This window comes from Idiotropiscis lumnitzeri, chromosome 7, assembly GCF_059441095.1.
Source record: "Idiotropiscis lumnitzeri isolate Australia: NSW breed Sydney's pygmy pipehorse chromosome 7, RoL_Ilum_1.0, whole genome shotgun sequence".
Taxonomy (NCBI): domain Eukaryota; kingdom Metazoa; phylum Chordata; class Actinopteri; order Syngnathiformes; family Syngnathidae; genus Idiotropiscis; species Idiotropiscis lumnitzeri.
Window position 1 is genome coordinate 15726553 of NC_142397.1, and position 21683 is coordinate 15748235.

Consider the following 21683-nt stretch of genomic DNA (forward strand, 5'->3'; position numbering starts at 1 on the left):
GCAAAGTACAACCACTCTGTCACGCTACTTAGGTGGATTTTTCAAGTAGCTGTATTTGCGTATTCATTTTTCCGATTACTTGGATTTTACTCCCTACATTTGAAAATATGTCTGTGCCAAAGTATACTTAGTCAAAATAGGACTTGAATAATTATTTTAAGTCTGTTTTTATTATTTTGTATTCAAATATCTGTACATTTACTGAATTAGAATATGAGTGCTTTTGCTTCCTCTCAATAAAAATGACAAGATAGCCTTTTACATGTAATGACGCAAGCCCTATTATAAGACAATGAGTTATTGATCTCCAAATAAGTTTCCAACGATAACTATACTTTGGAATTTGCTTTGTGAGAAAGACATCGACTGCAGGTCACCATGCATAAGTAGATTCTGCCATAACTCGTCACTTTCATATGCTTTACTTTTTGAATTATCAATATTTTTTAACTTAAAAGAGAATGATGACATCTACAAGTCAATAACCTGTAGACATTTGTTCGGATTTAACAGTATTTCAGTGATGAATTGTTAAATGACAGTAATCTAGTTTTGTACTTCAAAATTCTCCCTCTTGGGGTCGCTGTTTTACATTCAGGTCCCTCATTCTGACATCTCACTCTCACTGTACATTTATGGCCTACATTTAAGTAGCATGTTCAACACAAGAGTTTGAATTATGCCAGAGGAAGATAATAAAAAGAATGTCAGTGTCAATGAAGCAGAATTGTGGACTTCAGGATCTGTTCACCCCTCCAGCAATCAAGTTTACGCAATTGTTAAACAAAGTTGGAAAAAAAAAAAGGAGTCCATTGTTGATTCATACACGGTGTCATTTGATACATTTTGTCTCCTTGTGCTACTACATTTGTTCCCTTTCCTCTCCTGTTTGTGTGTGTGGATTTGTGTGCATTGCAATGAGGATTAACCTAGTGCTTCAGCTGATGCTGATTGGAATGACGTTCAACACATTTGCAAAGGCTGCATTTGAAAGAGAAGGAGAGACTGGTAAGTGAACACGCTTTCATTCGATATCAATGTCTAGGTAGCACTCTTTCATGTCACGTCTGCTTCAGTAGACCCACACACACACACACACACACACACACACACACACGAACAAGGCCAAGTCTACTGATTGTGGTCCTGTACCTGGCATGGTGCCTTTTGGCTCAGTCGGTTGCAGGTGTCTGTAAATGGGTTAGTTAGGCAAGGACACAGACAACCTGTAAGCTCTTGCTGGCCAGCAAACACGTTACAATCTTCTACACTGGTGTACATGTGTGACTTGATGATTGCACCCACTCTTGTTTCCTAACTAGCCTTTTTTTTTTTTATAAATGTGCATCAAACAGTCTTGGATTCGGAACTCATTGTGTTTATGTGGAAGTGGGCGCATGCATACGCCTTAAGCCCAGCACAGAACAATGACGTGGGGTAGGGTTCATACTGGATATTGATAAGGCGACATCCTGGACGTCAGATGACCACATGCTTTATGTCCTGCTCAACACACAAAGGTAAGAACCCACACAGAATCTTTATTTTTAACGACCGCATTCATCCATATAGGCGATAAGAAAATATTACAATGTTATCATAACATCCCGTTTCAGAAATACATTCATATTTAGAGAGTGGAAAACTCTCATATGAATTGGTCATGCTCGCAATCATCCAGTAAGAGTTTTATTATTTGTCATTAATTTAATGAGCAAAGTAAAAACTCAATCACAACAAAATTTTAAGGTAATTTTATGAATTAGTGTTTATTTTTTGATCTTCATAATGTAGGAGTAATATGGACAACCGGGCGATTTTTCCGATGGGCCGGAAAATGTTGTATGTATGTGCTGGGTCTGATTTTCCAGCCCACGTACTTGTTTCGTACATTTTATTATGTACTAATAACATATTCATTCTGATAATAACGCTGACTACTACCTTTTTTACTACGGGTGTCACCAAGTCATGATATTTTGATAGCAAAAGTAGCAACAATTGAATAAATGACTAGAAACAGCAGGACTGAAACTGCATTACTCTAGTGCTGTGACGTTTACAAAATGCATCAAGTCTTTGGAACGGCTCTTCAAAGTGAACAAATCGAGTCTTTGTAGCGAGCCATAGCCCCCCGCCCCCCCCCCCCCCTTTCCCTCGCAAACTTTTCTTTTACGTTGTCATTGGAATTGCATCCAGTTTCTAATGAGGCCGCGCCTCAGCCACACGCATCAATACCAGACTTCCCCATTTTCCTCGCGATGAACTTTTTCTTTTAGGCGTTGTCCTTCTCACCTTCCAGCCTTTGTGTTCTGTCAGCATACTTGCTCGGACATAGATAAGAAATAAGAAAATAAAAGTTCACCATTCAGGAAAATCACCGCAAGTTTCCTGACTCTGATAAGCATATCATTTCTCCATGCCGACGGCAAACTGAAGGGTGTTGGTCATTTTTTTGCATGTGCTCTGAAAGCTGGCATCGAGCCCAAAGTTTGTTGAGCAGTAACCTTATGTAGCTCTGGAAAGCTATTCTGCTCTGCACAGAGGTCCTTTACTCTCTAAGTCCAAGCAGAACTGCCACAACCATATGATGTGCAAATGTGTTTCGTGTCTGTGAGAACTGTGTGTGCGTTTGATGTCAAAGATTGTATTTCTTCTTGTCATACAAACTTATGGTGTGCATTACAGTTCATTTTTGCTTTTTGGATTCCCGCATTCGAAATCATTCAGTTGGAACTGTGGAATGAAAGACATTTAGTCATGCAGTCAAAACTGTCACTGTCTTCATTTAGGGAGGGGTCACATTTTAATGCAATGTCCCTTGTCTTAAAGGGAAGCGCTGGGTTGGGTGTTTCTGTGAGAAATGTGGGAGGTCATGCGCAGTACACCTAAAATATGTGCATTTTTACCAGACTCATAATGCAGGCAGATTTTTGTGTTAAAATCCTCAAAAAGGCACTTCATTTACCAGAATGATGTTAAAAAGAAGAAACATTAACCGTGAGTGCTTGGGGCCGCCGAATTGCTGAGACCACCAAAAATATGCAACAACTAATATAAAGTTACAATAATGTAGCAGATGTCAAACATTTGCACCAACGCATATTGCTTGGCTGAGTTTATAAAGACTATTCTTACTGTAGCTGCCCTATAAGAAACGAGAAAAAATATTGGCAATTGCCAGCTGCACCAGGTATTCTGTTCTAACGGGAAACTGTGCAATTAATCACTACTCTGTATTAAATGTAAAATGCATAGTGAAACAAATTAGTGCAGGCTGATGGATATGGTGGGGCAAATCTGCGCTTGCCCCCCAATATAAATTGAGCTCATTTGATTCCCACCATCCAGCCATTGCAGAAGGATACTCTCATACTGATAATCGTTGAAATGGTTCACCTGACCCACAATGGAGCTCCTCCCATGGCCATCTCAGTCCCCAGACCTCAACCCCATTGAAAATCTGTGGTGGGATTGAGATTGTGCAAAGAGGAATGGTATTCGATCCCGCTTTCTGTATTCTCCCATTTTTTGCAACATTATAGGAGATCAGATGCTTTTTTGTTGACGAAAGGGCGCTGTATCAAATCTTATCATCCTGGGGTGCTAATAATCGTAGCACACAGGATTTGAGGATTTGTGTTATAAATGCACTTGAATTCAAAGTTGGATTTTCTTTTTTTTTTTGTTGTTGTTTTTAATGTTAGTCGAGTGTTATTTAGAGAAAAAAAAAGCATAATTTCTTAGAAGCTGAAAACACATCGTAACCCAGGGGTGCCAGTAATTGTGTAGGCCAGTGTATTTTCTATACCGTTTGACTTCCTTGAGACCGCGGGTGAGCACTCCTTGGACTTGTCACCAGCCAATCGCATGGGATCCTGTTTGACTATGAACACGTGAATACCAATTTTACGATAAAATGTCCACATAACAGTCCTTAAGTATGGGCATGGGCGACATGTTTAAATCTGATCATTACATGCATGGCATGAGGAAAATGCTACGACTCGTTAACATGAAAACATAAAGAATAAAAAAGGACATTAGGAAGTGAATGAATACCACCTGTTTGTGAACCACAATTCATTTCTTAATTCATCACCAGATTCTACATCAGAATCACTCGCGGCGTGCATCAGTGCATGGCTGTGCTGTTGTGCGTCTCTCTGCGTGTGCGTGCGCGTGTGTGTGTGTGTGGCTTGTTGAGGGAGGGGGAGAGACAGAGAAACAAGAGAGGTTCGAGAGCTCAATGGGCAGTTGGCTGTCCCGATGTACTAGTCTACGCTGTTTGTTCCCTTGACAAGGATTTTCCCATTTTTTTATTTGCTGCTGCCATCTTTTAACAAACTCACTCAGCAGGTAATGTTGGTGTGCTTTGGATGGTTCAATATTAATGGAATTCCTGAAGTGGTGAAAGTTGTTTAAGTTTCATTGGTAATGTTATTTATTTATTTGTTAGACTGTATTTTATCATGCGTTTGGTAACTTAATAAGTACAGTAAACGAGGTAGCTAGATATTGAAGAGCGCATTCATGTTTCCCTTAGATTGTGCTTTTCAAATTGAACTGCTTTATTTTGCTCAAAAGGTTTTCATGCATTAATCAGAAATGAGGTCATTGTCAAGATAATAATAATTTTCTTTTGCTTTGACCCGAGGATGACCGTTCACAGTCACAGAGTATAGTGGGAGTGACTAAAAGAGGCAAGTCTGAGTCTGACTAATTGAAAGAAGTTACCTTTCAATAACTCTGTTGATCCATAACGCAATATGAATATTTGTCTCTTTGAAAATACAATCTGTTGTTGATTATCCAATTTTGGTTTAACCCCAATATTATATATTCAGTTTAGATTTCCACAACGTGCAGTGCAAATGAATATTTACTTACATATTTACAATAATGCACATATAATTTAAATCTGTGAATTGACTTTTTTTAAATGACTTTTTGTCATGCATTGAGAGGACATCTGTTTCCGTTGATTTGATTTATATTGCCGCTTGTTTCTGTTTCTCAATGTTTTTGTTTCTTTTCACCTCTTCTCTGTGCCTGTGTGCATTTTGGTGTCCTCACATGGAAGAAATACAATTGCTTGAACAAATTGTGGTGATTCATTTTAGATTTAAGACAAAAGAGAAGTTTAGTGCTCATGCGTTAGTGTTGTCCTCTTTTGACGATCAGCTTTTGGTCAGATAGGAATCAAATGTTATGTAACTCAGATTCATTCCACATCAAATTGGATTCATGTGGAAATTAAGTGACTCAATGTGTGTTTGCTCAATTTCTAGACAAGCTGAATGGTCCCTTCTTGTATTTTCTTGGGAACGCAGCAGCTTTTAAAATCAAGAACGAGTGTGAAAGTCCAAAGTTGAACTTAAAGTGCACTGTTGTTTCAATCATTCATTTTTATCCATGTTCTTGTGTCAATAGTTTGTTTTTGTTTTTTGTTTTTCCCACAGAGGGCCTTTGATAACAAGCAGTTAATGGAGAAGTGCCAAAATTCTCTTGTCTACACTCCGTCTTTCTTCGCCCAAAAACCCATCACAGTCTATTTTTTTTAGACTTCAATTTCCTCATCCTTCCTTTTCCCTTGTCTGTCCAAGAAGGACACGGACAATAAATTATCGCATCATTCCCTTTCTCCCCTCGCCTTTCTGTTCCCCATATTTATTCCCCTAATGGGCACCATATCGGGCACCAAGACCATCTCACGTTCACCGACCTGTTCTCAGCCGTAACTACCTCACCAAAACCCAAACACAACTGCCAGCGTGACCCAATGGAGACAAAAGATCTGATGATGACGAGCATGTTGACAAAGGACGAACGAGAGAGTGAGGCCGAGCGAGGCAAAGAGAGCGAGGAGGTGAAGGCAGAAGAGGAGAGCACGCAGGACGAAAATCATCGACTGATGCTGGCTGACGGTCTTGCGGAGCGAGGACCCAAGAGTCCGACTTCTGGCCAGCCCGTGTCCAATGGCTTCACCACGTCCAGCCCGCAGAGCTCCAAGGAGGGAGCAGGGCTTTCCGCAGCTTATTCTACAGGTTCAACCTCGGGCCCCGCAGGCGGCTCCGGGTCCGCCGCACCGCTTGGAGGTCTCAGGACTCTTGTGGTCCAACAAACAAGCTTGGACCGGCCCAGAGAAACTTGGGGCAAGAAGGTGGACTTCTTGCTCTCTGTGATTGGCTATGCAGTGGACCTGGGCAATGTGTGGCGTTTCCCTTACATCTGCTACCAAAATGGAGGAGGTGAGGTTGTGTGAAGGATGTGTCAAAATCTCATCTTTATTCTATTTTTTTTTTCAAATTTAAGAATCAAATAAGATAAGCCACATTGTCTTCCAAAGTTGCACAACACTTTGATCAATTATGAACGGGGTTTCTCCAGCTAAAAACAACCAATTAGAAATTAGGTTCCGGATCTAAATATAAACATAAATGCTTAACAGATTTGTTGGATGCAATCTAAGATTGTTTTAAATTCACAGCATTGGTAATAACCCATTTTTGTTTTTGTTTAATGGTTTCGGCACCCAGTAGAAGCTAATAAACTTATGCAAAAAAAAAAAAAAAAAAAGTTCATTATTTCTGTAATTAGTTGCCAAATGCGAGGTATTTAGCAGCATTCCTGAATGTAAAAAATGTCTTAATTGTTGAATGTTATCCTTGATTAATTCAGGACGTCTCCGACTAGCCTTGTGATCGGCTGAAATTGTGGTTTCAAAAGATCACGTCAGTTTGAAATAGGTTTTTTTTGTTTTGTTTGAAATGTAACATATTGTGAGTCCGCATTAAAGCACTTCATGCTGGACGGTCGCTGAGACAAATTTGTGGTTTTAAGAATTTACACAACCTAGGTAATAAAATTAGATTAATCTGCCTGTGTGTCGAATAAAATCCTTACCTCCTAGAAAACACAGCCTCCCTTTCCACTTTTTTGGGGAATCTGCAATAATAAAATCCATGCAATTTCCTGTGTGTTAATGTGTGAAGCAGAGATGGGCTCAAGGAGACGCTTGATAGAGGCAACAGTATTAATTGTGAGGGGTTTTGTTTTTATTGGAATGGCCTCAGTCCCCCGCTTGCTTAATAACCTGTTGCTTGGCCAGGCGCTCAATCAACTCTTATCTTTGACAAAAAGAAGGAAAAAAAAACACACGCACACACACACAAATAAGCACACGTTCATATGAAGTAAACTGATGATCAGATAGGAGGCAAAGGGGAGATGTGATATGAGTTGCAGTCTGTGATCTTGAACTCTTCTTATGCTATTATTCTTGTAGCGCTTTTCCTCATTAGGGTCACGGGTGAGCTGTAGCTTTTCCCTGCTGACTTTGGATGAGAAGCGGTTTTCACTCTGGATTGCTCAATAGTCAGTTGTTTATTTCACAATACAATTTAGAATCCGCAATTTCGGACAATGCATATTTTGGAAATAAAAAATTGATTGTGTTTTGTTTTGTTTTTTTATGAGTATAAGTGACTGTTGTTATCTGTCACAATTATCTCCTCTCCATCCTTCACGTAATAATTTTTCCTAACCCTCTGCCATCCATGTCCTCACCTCAGGTGCCTTTTTACTTCCCTACCTGCTGATGGCGGTGTTCGGAGGTGTGCCGCTCTTCTACATGGAGCTGGCTCTCGGCCAGTTTCACCGCAATGGCTGCATCTCCATCTGGAAACACATCTGCCCCATCTTCAAAGGTAGGTACAGATGGGAAAATGTGTTGCGCAATTGCTTGAATGGGGGGGTGAAAGCAGGTGGGATGGCGCCAACATGAGAGAGCTGACTACAAATCGTGAGGGAGGGGGTACAAAGTGTGAAGATCACAGCATATTAATTTAACCTGCTGACTCAAGCAGCTCTGACTCCTTGAACGTTTACAGAGATATTCTGACTGTGTTATGGAAATTGTCACATTTTTACGCCAAATGCCAGGTGTTTGGAATTGGTTTGTATGTAAATCGTTGAGGCTGCGAAATGTCAGCCACTTGAGCATGAGTTTGAAATAGTCACTGATCTGCATAGAAGGAGTGATATACAAAATAATCGTTTAGAAATTGCATCCATCCGGTCCACTATGTGCAGGCCAGAACTTTTCTAAATGTTCTCAAGTGTTCTTTCTAACGATCATTTGGTTCCTTCATCCAGGTGTGGGCTTTGCTATCTGCATCATAGCCCTCTACATTTCCTTCTACTACAACACCATCATGGCGTGGGCTTTGTACTACTTGTTGTCGTCGTTCCAGTACACCCTTCCCTGGACCTCCTGCACCAACAGCTGGAACACGGGCAACTGTAACAGCTACATGTCCACCGACCACAATGTTTCGTGGTCCAACTCCTCCACCTCTCCTGCCGAGGAGTTCTATACGTAAGTGCATGTAAGTGGGATGTGGAAGCATAAGGGCAGACTTAACAAGAGGGAGATGATGAATAAGGGAGGATAAGAAGTGCAACAATGTATGTTTTTTTTATGTACAGTTTAATGAGACATATGTAGATTGTTCATTCAACTTAGATATGTGACTGACACTGTCGAAGCAATTTTAGGATATTCTGCATTTACAAATATACTCTCGCTCAGTTCTTGGTCAGAATGGCACTTGATGGTACTTAGAGTTGTTCTTACTTTGTTTGTGTTATCATTACACATACATTCCGCTGTAATGTAGCTAAGTCAAGTAACCATTATATTAGCTCACCCCCGTATGACCCAGCCCATTTCTACACCACTACAAAATATAACCAGAATATCAAACGTACATTTTTGTCAACAAGCCTGTACCATTGTTACAGCAGTATTTGATCATCATCATCATCACCATCATCATTAGATTGTGCCGGTGTGGTGGGCTGACTGACTGTCAGTTCAAATTGTAGATATTCTACTAATTTACTTTCTACTTTAGATATTGAAATTTGTGATCATTTTAAACAAATTAAAAAAAAAAAAGTCTGCATGCTTATTACACATATATTACCATTGTATATTTCCCTAACATTGACTGAGGCCTTCTCTACACGTAGCAGGGAAAGCTTTTTCTGCACCAGAGGTGGGAGCGTCAGTAAATTTTTGCTGGTGTCTCATCCGTCATTCGCCAGCAACTGGGCCGCCCGTCCGTCATCGTCATCACCGTCACTGACCGCATTTAGTATTCATGTGTGGTCTCATAAAAGTAACATTTTTTTTCCTTTTAAAAGTATGAATCACATATTCACCATCTAGATCTTAATTAGTCATTCGGAAAGTCAGAGTCTTCCCGCACTGCATGCGTCCTGTGTGCGTAAAGTAGAGCGTGTCAGCCTTCTAGCGTGGACTCATGCTTTGCTTTTAGTATTAGGAGAAAAACTTCAGCAATATTATACTGCGTATGAGTACATATTTACTTCCAATCCTATTTAAATATTTGTCATTATAATTAGAGCGAGGCCGCTAAAACAGAAGACACTGAATAAAGAAGGAAGACAACAGAAAACACAATTGTAACCTCTTATTTATTTATTATCCATTATTTATCCTGTTGCATTTTATTTTCTCTGTTATTCTTTATTTTGTTACTTAATTTGTCCTACTGACTTTTAGTTTCAAATGTTTAATGTCTTAACTCCAGTGTCACCTCAAGGGAGACTCCAACCGAAAGGCCCAGGCAATTTTTCTGTTCTTGTCGTGATTGTGAAAAACGCACTTATGCAATTGTTTTTTATTTTTTTTTATAAATAAGCCAGATAAACTGAAATTTTGGGAGGGAGAAATATTTAGTTTTAAAAAAAAAAGACCCGCTACGTATAAACAAGGCTTGAGATTGTCTGAAAAGTGTTCAAATCAAGACAGTCATTTCCTTCCTTTCTTTTCTTTGCGAGTTTGTGTTGTGATGACCAAACATCCTGAAAGCTGTTAGGAGACCGATTTTTTTTAACTGTCAAAACTGCGTGAATACAGTTCAATAGTTGCAAAATCTACAAATATAAGAAATTCCTGTTGTCAAGGTAAATTGTGCCCAATTTTTATCATCTTAATTTCATGTCCTTAACTTGTGACTAGATTATATCGTCATTGTCCACTTCAAACTGCTCCCGTTTGCCATTAGTTTCTCTTTATATTGTACACTTAATTATAGAGTAAGTGCAATGTACTTACATTAGTAAAAATGTCACAATATGACACTACAACTGTTTGTTTTGCTCACTTTTGTCTTTTTCCATCTACCTCCCAACATCGTCACCCGGGCTCCTTTCCCCAGTCGACATGTGTTGCAGGTGCACCGCTCTTCAGGTCTGCACCAGCTGGGTTCCATCAGCTGGCAGCTCGCCCTTTGTTTGCTCTTCATCTTCACCATCGTCTACTTCAGCATCTGGAAGGGAGTCAAAACATCTGGAAAGGTACCTGACCTTTTCACCAGGCATGCTAATGGGCAGAGGGTGTCACTTAGAATGGATGGATAGATGGTTACATTGAGGAGGAGAATGGTCATCAGACATCGCACTCATGATAATTCATCGTTGCTGTTGGGCAAGTTGGTCCGAGAGAAATCTTCTGTGGTTCACCAGTTAAGCAAATGAGACCACAAACCAGACCCGAAAGTCTTTTTTTAGCAGCTTCGCTTGATTCAATTTCACCGAATGAAAAAGATCACTGTGATGACATCACACTCCTTCCATGCTCATCGGCGTACACACACACACACACACACACATTGAAACAATAACAGCATATTATTCAAAAGCATCATCAACTTTATTTATTTACTGTTTTAGGTGGTCTGGGTGACGGCGACCTTTCCTTATCTGGTGCTCTTGGTGCTCCTCATCCGTGGGGCCACTCTACCTGGGGCATGGAGGGGCGTGGTCTTTTATCTCAAACCTGATTGGGGGAAACTGCTCAGCACGACAGTAAGAACGTTTTTACCACCCAGGCCGAAACTTGTCACATGCTTTGTTTTGTCCTGTCCTGTGATTGCTGTTTTTGTTTCGACCACCTACAATGTTTCCGTTATGTCGTGTTCAAGGTGTGGATCGATGCAGCAGCTCAAATCTTCTTCTCGCTTGGTCCGGGCTTTGGGGTTCTCCTTGCCTTTGCCAGCTACAACCCGTTTCACAACAACTGCTACAAGTGAGTTTATCAAAAAGCACCCAAAGTCACGATGGAATTACAGAGATCAAACTCATGAATATTACACACGCACACAAACGTATCTCTTTTTTGCCCCTTTCAGAGATGCTTTAGTCACCAGCTCAGTGAACTGCCTCACCAGCTTCCTGTCCGGCTTTGTGATTTTTACTGTGCTGGGCTACATGGCTGAGATGCGGCAGCAGGATGTGGATGCTGTTGCCAAGGATGCTGGTAAGAACCTAAAATGACCATCTTCCTTCTCAAAAAATCCCTTCTCACAATCACGTGAATTTTCCCCCTAAATTGATTTTGCGTCAGGTTATATCACCAGTTCAGAACAGGTAATATTTTAACAGCCATCCCCCTTAACCTGCTTTTCTTTTTTTTTACCCCTCAAGGACCCAGTCTGCTTTTCATCATTTATGCAGAAGCCATTGCGAACATGCCAGCTGCAACCTTCTTTGCCATAATCTTCTTCCTCATGATCATTATGTTGGGTCTGGATAGCACAGTAAGATAACTCATTGCGCTCATCAATCAATGTTCCGTGTCGCATGTTGCTCACCTAAACCCACACAACATATTTCATATTAGCACAGCCAATGAATGCAAGCAGCATCTTCTCTATGACTTGTTGGAGCTCGCCACACCGCGGTTCACTTTTGGTTAATAGCAAACAAAATAATTTGACCGTGCCCTTATATCAGTGTGGTGATCTTTCCCCAATAAGCCCACACTCATCTTTGCCCAAGCAGCCATCTTCAGAAGCTGGTGAAGTGCTTATTGCATACTGACAATCAGTGTAGAATCAACACCAGTGTTGCTTTGCAGCTCCTTTTCATGACTGAGGATATGACTCCACATTACGTTGCTTTGTGTAATGTATGGAGTCTCACCCTGTGTCACGCATGTCTTTTTTTTAAGGCACCGTGCACTTTAAATGTACTTTAATGAGGAAAATGTTCATTTTGCAAAATATTCGTAAGCCACCCAATGGTTCCGCTGGACCACACTTAATACTCTAAATAATAATAATAATAATAATAATAATTCCCTTTATTAGTCCCACATTGGGGAAATTCGAGATTCGAACCCAGGCCTCCTGGGAAGACTGGTTCCTGAACACGGCGCCTTAGACCACTCGGCCATCCTGGCAGCCACAGGTATCAAACTCAAGGCCCGGGGGCCAGATGTGGCCCACAATCTCATTTTATGTGGCCCGCAAAGGGCAAATCAGGCAGCAACTTCCTGTTTCGAGCACATTTGCTTCACTTTTGACAACATTGAGATATTTATTTGTTACGAATCCTCGCCTTTTGAAATGAATTGAAGAATTGTTGAACAATTACTGACTGGTTTCTGATTTCAAATCTGGATTTCCGTCAATTTGGTGTGTGTATGTAATAACATAAGGTGGTCATACGTTTATATGGGTTCACAGTCATAACGACCCTCTGAGCGAAACCATAACTATGATGTGGCCCGTCAAACAAAACATGAGTTTGACACACCTGCTCTAAATTGTCATCTAACATAGGTTCAATTTCACCAAGACCAGCAGTAAAAAAAAATGGATGGAAAAAAAAATACAGCGCAAAAAGTGTAAATGAGCGTTAAATTCATTTCTAATCTGCCCATGTCGTGTTCCTTTTTCTAGTTTGCCGGTTTGGAGGGGGTAATCACCGCCATGCTTGATGAGTTCCCCAATGTCCTGGTTAAGAGACGAGAGCGATTTGTCTTTGGCTTAATTTGCATCTGCTACCTAGGGGCACTCTCCACCCTCACATATGTAAGTCACATTTTAACTCTACTACATTATATTTAGAAAATAATATTTCTTTAACCATCAGCATTCAGGCAGCTGTGCATCAATTGGTCTGCTTTTATTGTTTTATCCTACAAGGTTTTTGAAGCTCAAAGGCACGTCACAATATTGCCTCAAAGAACTGACTAAACATCCAATCAAATTGCTATGTCATACTGAACTGTTTATAGTCCCCAGGATGTACGTATTTATCTCCTTTCTGGGAATTGCTTTGACAATGCTGTGATCTATTGACGACAAGTGTAGTCCTCAGTTTACTCAATTTCTTGTCCGTTCTCACGATTACAGAACTATTTTTATAAGTTCATTATAAGTTCTAAGTATATAGTGTGAATATGCTTCATTGTGCGTGGCTGCTTCATTTAGGTAATGTAATTAGTTTACACTTACATGGAAATCAGATTAAAGTAGTAATTCCTTTATCTCCAGCCCTCAATTAAGGTAAGGGAGTAATTAACGGCCACGCGCTACACATGCAACATGTTATCGTCGTCACGTGTGGACAAGGCCTGTTATAAAGGAGTGATTAGAAAAAGGGATTTTTTTTTTTTTCTTTTTTTTTTTTACGAGACTCTGTTTTTCTTCTTGGACCAGGGAGGAGCTTTTGTGGTGAAGTTGTTTGAGGAGTATGCCACAGGCCCCGCAGTTATCACTGTGGTACTGCTCGAAGTCATCGCAGTTTCCTGGTTCTACGGTTAGTTTGGCCCTTGTTTCAAGACAATGAATATGTATCTATAATTTTAATGGCATTTTATCCCAAATAAGTTTGGGCACAGATTGAAGTGTAAGGTACCAAGCATGTGTGTGTGTGCGCGTGTGTGTGTGTATGTTTCAGGCACTACCAGATTCTGCAACGACATCCAGGTCATGCTCGGTTTCTACCCGGGATGTTTCTGGAGGATCTGCTGGGTTGCCATATGCCCCATCTTTCTGCTGGTGAGACACTCATATATCAATTGTGGCTTCATCTTTATTTCTCTCCTGCAGTACTTACTTGCCCAATTTGCATCAGCCCATCGTAGCACCCCTTAATCTAAATACCACAGAAGTCAAGGTCCCCTTAGATACTGTCAGAAAAACTCATGTATTCATCTTATTTTTCATCCCCCACATGACTTAATCGTGTAAACTGACTTGTCAACACACACTGTATTGAACTTCTATTTACAGTTCATCATCATCAGCTTCCTGGCCTTCCCACCTGAGGTGAAGTTGTTTGACTACCAGTATCCGCCTTGGACCACAGCCCTTGGCTACAGTATTGGTGTGTCCTCATTAATCTGTGTGCCTGCTTACATGGTCTACCACCTAATCAATGCCAAGGGCACATTCAAACAGGTATGCCCCTTCCCGCACACATTTTTGGGGTGAATTTACTCCTCCACAATTTGTGGATGTTCCAATTCCCCATCTTCGTCTGATCGATTTATTCAATGTCTCACTAGACTTCTCAGTTTCTCATGCACATTCGAGGCCAAACTCTATTGTGTACACAAATACAAGTTAGCAGCAAAAGAAAAAGCACAGGCTTGAGATTACCTAGGGAAAAAAAAAAAATAATTCAAGATATACAATTTGCACACACACACGTATACTCGGGTAATGCTAGCAGAGTAAACCTGACTACACTGACTGGAAAGTGGGAAGTCCTTTCATTCAGGCCTTTTGAACACTCGCTCACTGCTTTGTACAATCAAGCACCTGCCACAGTGTAATGATGAGAGCAACAAAAAAACATTCCTCTCATCATCAACATCAGTCATTGTAACATTGTGATAAGCTGCAGTAAGGCCATATTGTCCAGTGTTGACACAACTGCTGAGGCGCGCAATGACGCTGACACACACTGTCAGCATGCTGCAGTGTAAACATATGAATGATAAACACATGTAACCTCTGGGGATAGATGAGCGTAAACAAGGTGCACATGGAAAGTTTGCATATAATTCTTTGTTATTTTGGTAGAAACACTGATTGGAGATCTGTTTTGGGTTTGCTAATGTGATCCGTAGTGATGGACAAATGAAGCTTCATGAAGCACTTGTGAAAATGTTTGGCTCCTCTAGATTTCACTCTTGGTTGAAAGATGAAATGGAAATTTCATAATAAATATCCATTGCATGGTCGTTTACCTTCAAACCAAGCCTAATTCAGCCAACCATCTCGAGCAGGGGTGGTCAAACTTTTTGATTGGTGGGCCACAATGGGTTCTAAAATTGGACAGAGGGGCCGGACCAGGAGCAGATTGTTGGAGTGTTTTGGTCACCTCGCCTCATCGGAGAAAAAAAAAAAATCATTTTAAATGAAAATGAACAATAGCATTACAGCAAAATATTTCTTTGACACACCACAGTATTTACAAAATAAAACATTAACAAGGTTAATCATTTATTTTTTTTCAAGTTCGGCGGGCCGGATTAAAACGTTTAGCGGGCCACATGTGGCCTCCGGGCCGTAGTTTGCCTACACCTGATCAGGAGGAGTATAAAATATCACATGTGCTGAATCAAGCTTCATTTTCCCAGCGATTGGCATGGTAATGACAGATGGGTTTCTCCTGATTTTAGGGTAATATATCTCAATAATTCAAATTTTAGACTTGTGAATGGCAATAATTTGAAAATTGGTCAAGTAAAACTCAGAAGGTGGGATTCTATAAGAACAGATAAATGCTACTTTATTCAACAATGACAATTCAGTGACTCTGTATCTTTGCAAAATGTATTGTCCCTGTTAACCATGTGTACTTGTATATTTCTTTGCAGCGTTTATCCAAGAGCATCACTCCGGAACCCAGCAATGACCAACACAGAGGCTTCATTGTCACCAATGCAGTCTGACCTGACTCCTGTGCCAATTCAAGCTACTTAGAGTGCCCTCTTCTGGATCCCTTTCAACACTACAAAACATGGAGGCTACCTTTCACCACATTTGCCTCTTTCCATGCATTCTCTTGCACCCCATGTCTTTGTGAACCAAAAATCTGCTCTGGTTTGTGAGCAGGTTTTCCACACATTTTCCATTTCTCTAATGAACATCACTGCCTTTTTCATCAGGTAACATCTATTTTGTACAATTATTTGGATGCAGTCATGTTGGTTATATAGCTTTCATTTAAACCGTACATATCTACTGATCATTTCAATTAGACAATGTCCACGTGATTAATTATCTCTTTCTCCCCTTTCCTTGTATCATTTTAATAATATAGCGTACAGATAAGTTATGCATTATAATATGTAGCAAAATTCAGGTATTCTCTCTCTTATGTCATTGAAGCCAAATATATGATGTTTTTTCTGCTCATATTTCATGCAATGTGACAATATTGTTGTTCCATCTGCTGCATGTTGGACTACAAGGACACGTTTGCTCAGAGTTGAACACACTGTGAAGCAGTGTGTGCTTGTGGTAGGAAATTGTATTGTGTGCGTGTGTGTGTGAGTGTGAGAGAGAGAGTGACAGAAAGACTGTTATAATGCCCCCTAAAAACAATCAGATGGAATGTTTTCCTTCTATAAGCTCATAATGAAATGTGCATTTTATCAAATCTCTACATTGTGTCGCTTTAACGTTCCACATTTTCATATCTTCATGTCATGCTTACTCAATCACCTTCTGAGCTTGTAGTAATGTTGCGGAGATGTCAGTAATAGGAACCAAATATGGATTTAATACCATCCACAAGGTCAGCGTCGAAAAGTCGACTTACCATCGCTTTCCTCACTACCATAAAGGGATTGTGAGAGAAATCTAAACTTAAGACTTCAAATATGGTAAGTACTGTACATCCACAAGTGTATTTCCTTGTCAGTGTGATACTGTTGTAATCAACCCTGTGAAAACCTGTTTCCTGCCCCTCATGGATGTGTGAATGCTGGTGTTTACTTGAGTTGGTTTGGATTTGAGTGTGTATTTGCTGATGCATGTGTTGAGTCAATGGGTAGGTAGGGACGGTCAGCGTTTATGTGTGCATGCCGTGATGTGTGTGTGTATAATGTACTCAAGGTATGTGCGCGTGTGTGTGAGAGAGAGAGAATGTGTGTATGTACGTTATGGTCACTTGTTGTCGTCAACTGCCAAATTATCTAAAGAAGGATGTAAACTCCCTCTAGTACCTCTCAAGCTTATAGATCTATGTACTATGTCTACAAAAGACTGTATTGACAACCCTACCTGTATAAAATAAAGCTATAGAAATATACGAGAAGCATCCGATAATAAAGATATATGGAGAAAAACTCTCTTGGGTGTTTTTTGTCATTTTTATGGCTGTACCAATATTTTGCTTGATTTATTGTAATAACTGTCAAGATGAATATTTTTAAATATGAGCACTATAATCAAGTGGCATCCAGATGAAGTGCTATATCACACGTACCATTCTATGAGTTATAAATGCTCTGTTTTGTTGGAGGGATGTGCAGTATTTAGAAATATAATACTGTGTTTGAAGTTGTCAAGGAAGAACTGCACACTAACATACTGAGTATACGACAATAATTTGAGTACTCATTGAGTGAGTGAACAAAATATATGGTAAAAGTGCTCACTATGATGCAGTGTAGTTATACAACACTGAAAATGAGAACCACAACAACTTATCAAACATGCATTTAAACAGATATTTTTGGGGACAGGTGATCAAGAGCCCCAAAAAAGTATCTACACAACAAAGAACAACACATGTATTTAACTTTGGTTGGTATTCATTTCTGTTAACACAATAAGCGGTCAATAAACCTACTTACCTAAGAGGTGAAGCAAAGCCACAGTTGACAGAGAAAAAAAGTCGACATACCCTTGTTCAAATAACGGGGGCTTATCTGCACAGTGGATCAGTGAGGGGCACAATTCTCATAAGACCCATCTGATATCTAAACACTTTTGCAGGAAATTGATGACAGAGAGTTTATTTTTAATAATGGTTAATATTTGTATTTCTTAAATATTGATGAATAAAGAAAAATGGGATCTAGGCAAAGTGCATTTTTCTTTTTCTTTTCTTTTTAATTATGTTTGACACAGCCTGCATTTTTTTTTTTTACATACTATGGTTTATTTAAACCGTGGTAAATATCTTTCCCTGCTCTCTCTGGAGCTCAAAATAAAGATGAAAATAAAAAATAAAAGTATGATCTAAAAAAAAATAATAAAAAATAAAAAATCGGAAATCTCTCTCTCTATATATATATATATATATATATATATATATATATATATATATATATATATATATATCATCTGTACCGCTTCTCCTCAGGGGGGGTGCTGGAGCCTATCCCATCTATCCTCGGGCAGCAGGCGAAGGATTCAAATTTGACTTTGTGTAAGTCATTCAATAACTTCCATAATATTCACTTTGATCTTCTGTGTGGATGGCTCAGTGCATTTTTTTTAAGTAAATAATCCAGAACAAAGAAGTATATTTGAAGAGCTTGCCTCATGCAGTCAGCAGCTAAACTGGATCTGGCTCAGTGCTTTGTCTTCCATCACGAAAATGAACCAAAACACACATCACTCTTGATGAAGAATGACCTCCAGAAGGTCAAAGTGAACATTACTGAATAGCCTTGCACAAAGACCCCACTTGAATCCCATCGAGAATCTTTAGGGAGAGTTGAAGACCTGGGTGGATGGCAGAAGACCAGAAAATCTGAACCACAAGAGATATATGTTTTGCATGTCAAAGATGAGTTTATTTTTAGTAGTCATTGGCTAAAGTATAATCAAACCTTAAATACTGGATGAAGTGTTAAACAGGACAGTACTCTGCATGCAATGTGTGCAATGTATGCATCAATAATCCACCAAACTGAATATTGCAGGTATCACTTTTGGCAAACGTTCTTAGATTAACACGCAGACCAAAAAAATTAACCATAGTGGAAACGTATGTTTAGTTTTGGTGTTGTCGCATTTGTTATGAGTTGAGAATAAAACCTTTTTTGCACATTATAAGGTTGCACAGAACAGAAATCATTACTACGAGTGACTTTGTGTACGGATTTAATGTAAGGTTCACACTTTCATTGTTTACACACACACACGCACACACACACACATTAATGGACAGGTTTGTGTGCGCTTCTATCATATGTATGCCCTTTATTGTGGCAATTTCCTCTGAGCTCCCTTCCACTGACTGACGGACACATCCTGTGTTCTCGGGCCCGGCTAATCGCTGCAGATCTATATTAAACAGTGGAGCAGAGCCAGCGTGTCCCTTCTCCTCAGCTGTACCTGTCATTTCAGCATCTCCCTAGCAGTCTGCCTCACTATCAGGTGTCTATCAAGACCTCCGGTTCATTTCATCCCCGCATATCATAGTCCATTTCTTTCTTACTGCTGGCGGACCGCACTCACCTCTCAAGCTCTGCCATTTTGACTGGCCAGGTTTGGCCTCCTGCACAGAGATATCTCAAGTGGCTTACTTTGACTGACTATGTCCACAGAGCAGCTCGGTTTGACATATCTTTTAACTCATTCTGTCCGACTCCTCTCAGTTCCGATCTGAAGGGCGACTTTTTTTCGGGCAAAGATATAAAATCCTGGCATTTAGCTCTCTAACTTGCTCCGTCTGTCCTCTCAGGCGCTCTCCATTTCTCTACACAACCAAGGCACTCTGCTGATGCTCTGATACCGCCGCTGTCTCTGAAGAACAGGAAATGAAAATCTTTTTTTCCCGCCTCCAATCAGTTGCTCCAGTCCTTTATCATTCAGAAACACTGAATCCCTGCAATGGTCGTCTTTCGCTTCTCTAATGAACTCATTTTGCAAGAAGGGAGAATACCATCTTATCTTTGCAGAGGAGGCCTTCTGCAACACACACACGCACACACACCTCCACACACGCGCACACACACCTGGCTTCTTTGATAATTTCATTATTCTTAACATAAACATTAACATTTAAATATACAATAGTGATCCACATAAGACATAATAGTGCATAAATGGATGGCCGAGTGGTCTAAGGCGCCGCGTTCAGGACCCAGTCTCCCCGGGAGACTTGGGTTCGAATCTCGAATTTCCCCATTGTGGGACTAATAAAGGGCATCTTATCTTAAAGGAGATTTGGTTCTGTAATAAAACAAGAATCGAAAATTTCTGAAGAAAAAAATGTGGGAATGGTTTGGTCTAGAAGCGTCAAAAATAAAAAAAGTTCTTGCTTTTTTTTATGTGTGGACCAAAAAGTTGTAAACACAATGCCTGTTCAATTAGACCAACAACAAGAATAAACTCTGCTGTAATATGCAGCATCAGTTAACAATGTGACTTCCTGAAAGAACACCCTTCCTTGGTCATATCCAGTAGTGTAGTGAGGGACCTTTTAGGCCAGATTGAACATGTTTCAAGATGCTGGTTGACTTCTAATTTGAATTTTCTCCATGAAACCTGATGCATATTAATTAAAACTAATTAAAAAAATAAAAAATCTACCTGTTTTCAGCCATCTCAGGGGGCGGCCATTTTGTCACTTTCTATCACCTAAAAATAACAGCAAATTTGCTCAGGACTCAGAGAACACCCAATCGCGGCTCGCCTGTTTTCTGAAGCTGATCCATGATTGGCCGTGAGCAACCGTGATGTCATTTTCAGTCGACAGCAAGCAAAATGGCCGCCTCCTGAAATGTGGGGGAAAAAAATACGGTGGGATTTTACTTAATTCACATTCCAAAAATGCAGTATGACCAGAATGCAGAGTCTCGACTCGTGGGCCGGCATAAAACATTTTCTTGTAAAGAAAATTTGGGGGTTGACTTCCGCTTTAATCCAACTCTTTAATACCAACACCATCACATTATAATTTTCCAACCCATCAGTACTATGCTAAAATGCAACAGCATGCCTCTGTGCCCCATTTATAATTTTGTTGACGTTCAGAATCAACATTTGTCTAAAAACATACAAAAAAGTAATAAAAAAAAAATTATACCTAACAGTGATGTTGATTATTAAACGTGTTCATGTGTGCAGATTGCTACAGACATAGTTTGCCAGTCAATTTAAAAATGAAGAGAATAGACTACATATTGGGAATAAATTCCTAAAATTTCATGGACCAAATATTGGAATTTTATTTGCTAGTGCATTACAGTGTTTTTGAAGAAGAGTTTTTAGAAGAGCAGAGAAGGCCTCACTGCCTTAACCGCTCATAACTGCTAATGTACATACTCACTTAAGGCACTGTCTAACAAAGGCTCCAAGGCACAGCACACCACCAAACAAAAATACTACAAAAATGATGAAGAGTGACATCAAGATTTCATCTCAATTTACTCACAAATTGACTTAATCGCAGCGAAATACCATGCGTTGCACCTATTACAGGACCAAACCCTCAATCCATATTACGAAATATATTACTATATTACACATTACTCTATTATTACTATTATTATTATTAGAGAAAGAGTGCAGATTTGGGGAAAAAAAGTTCAAATCTACAAGCATTTACTTGCATCTCTGCATACAAATAAAATAGCCAAAATTGAACAAGACACAATCAGACACCATCAGTAGAAAGTGGAGTACTGTACATTTCTAGTTTCCTTTCCAGCCAAAAGATGATTAGAATGGGCTTGCGTCTCCCCCTGTTGGTGTAAAAACAAACAAACTGTTTTGACCAACACCAACCACTGGGGAGGATTGATGCGCCCTGGAGAGATGAGATCAACGATCATGGGGTACACTGACTACTGCTTTCATTTTGTTGTCTAAAACTCTGAAAAGAGA

General features: G+C 39.8%; 1 protein-coding gene across 4 annotated transcripts; it reads left to right on the forward strand.

Annotated features, from left to right (window-relative positions):
- The first annotated feature begins 859 nt into the window (after window positions 1-859).
- On the forward strand, window positions 860-17185 carry slc6a4a (solute carrier family 6 member 4a). 4 transcript variants are annotated; one of them, XM_088300640.1, is made up of 15 exons: window positions 860-1008; window positions 1356-1520; window positions 5463-6251; window positions 7575-7709; window positions 8158-8380; window positions 10251-10389; window positions 10765-10899; window positions 11016-11119; window positions 11223-11350; window positions 11518-11630; window positions 12777-12908; window positions 13539-13638; window positions 13780-13880; window positions 14115-14282; window positions 15710-17185. In XM_088300640.1, exons 3-15 carry the CDS (start codon window positions 5783-5785, stop codon window positions 15782-15784), a joined length of 2022 nt encoding a protein of 673 aa, XP_088156766.1. In that variant the 5' UTR covers window positions 860-1008; window positions 1356-1520; window positions 5463-5782; the 3' UTR covers window positions 15785-17185. The 4 variants fall into 4 exon arrangements, with proteins under 4 accessions (XP_088156766.1, XP_088156767.1, XP_088156765.1 ...); XM_088300642.1 differs by lacking the exons at window positions 860-1008; window positions 1356-1520 and adding exons at window positions 4246-4359; window positions 4658-4703; XM_088300641.1 differs by lacking the exon at window positions 860-1008 and having other exon boundaries at window positions 1164-1520.
- Window positions 17186-21683: the final 4498 nt, after the last annotated feature.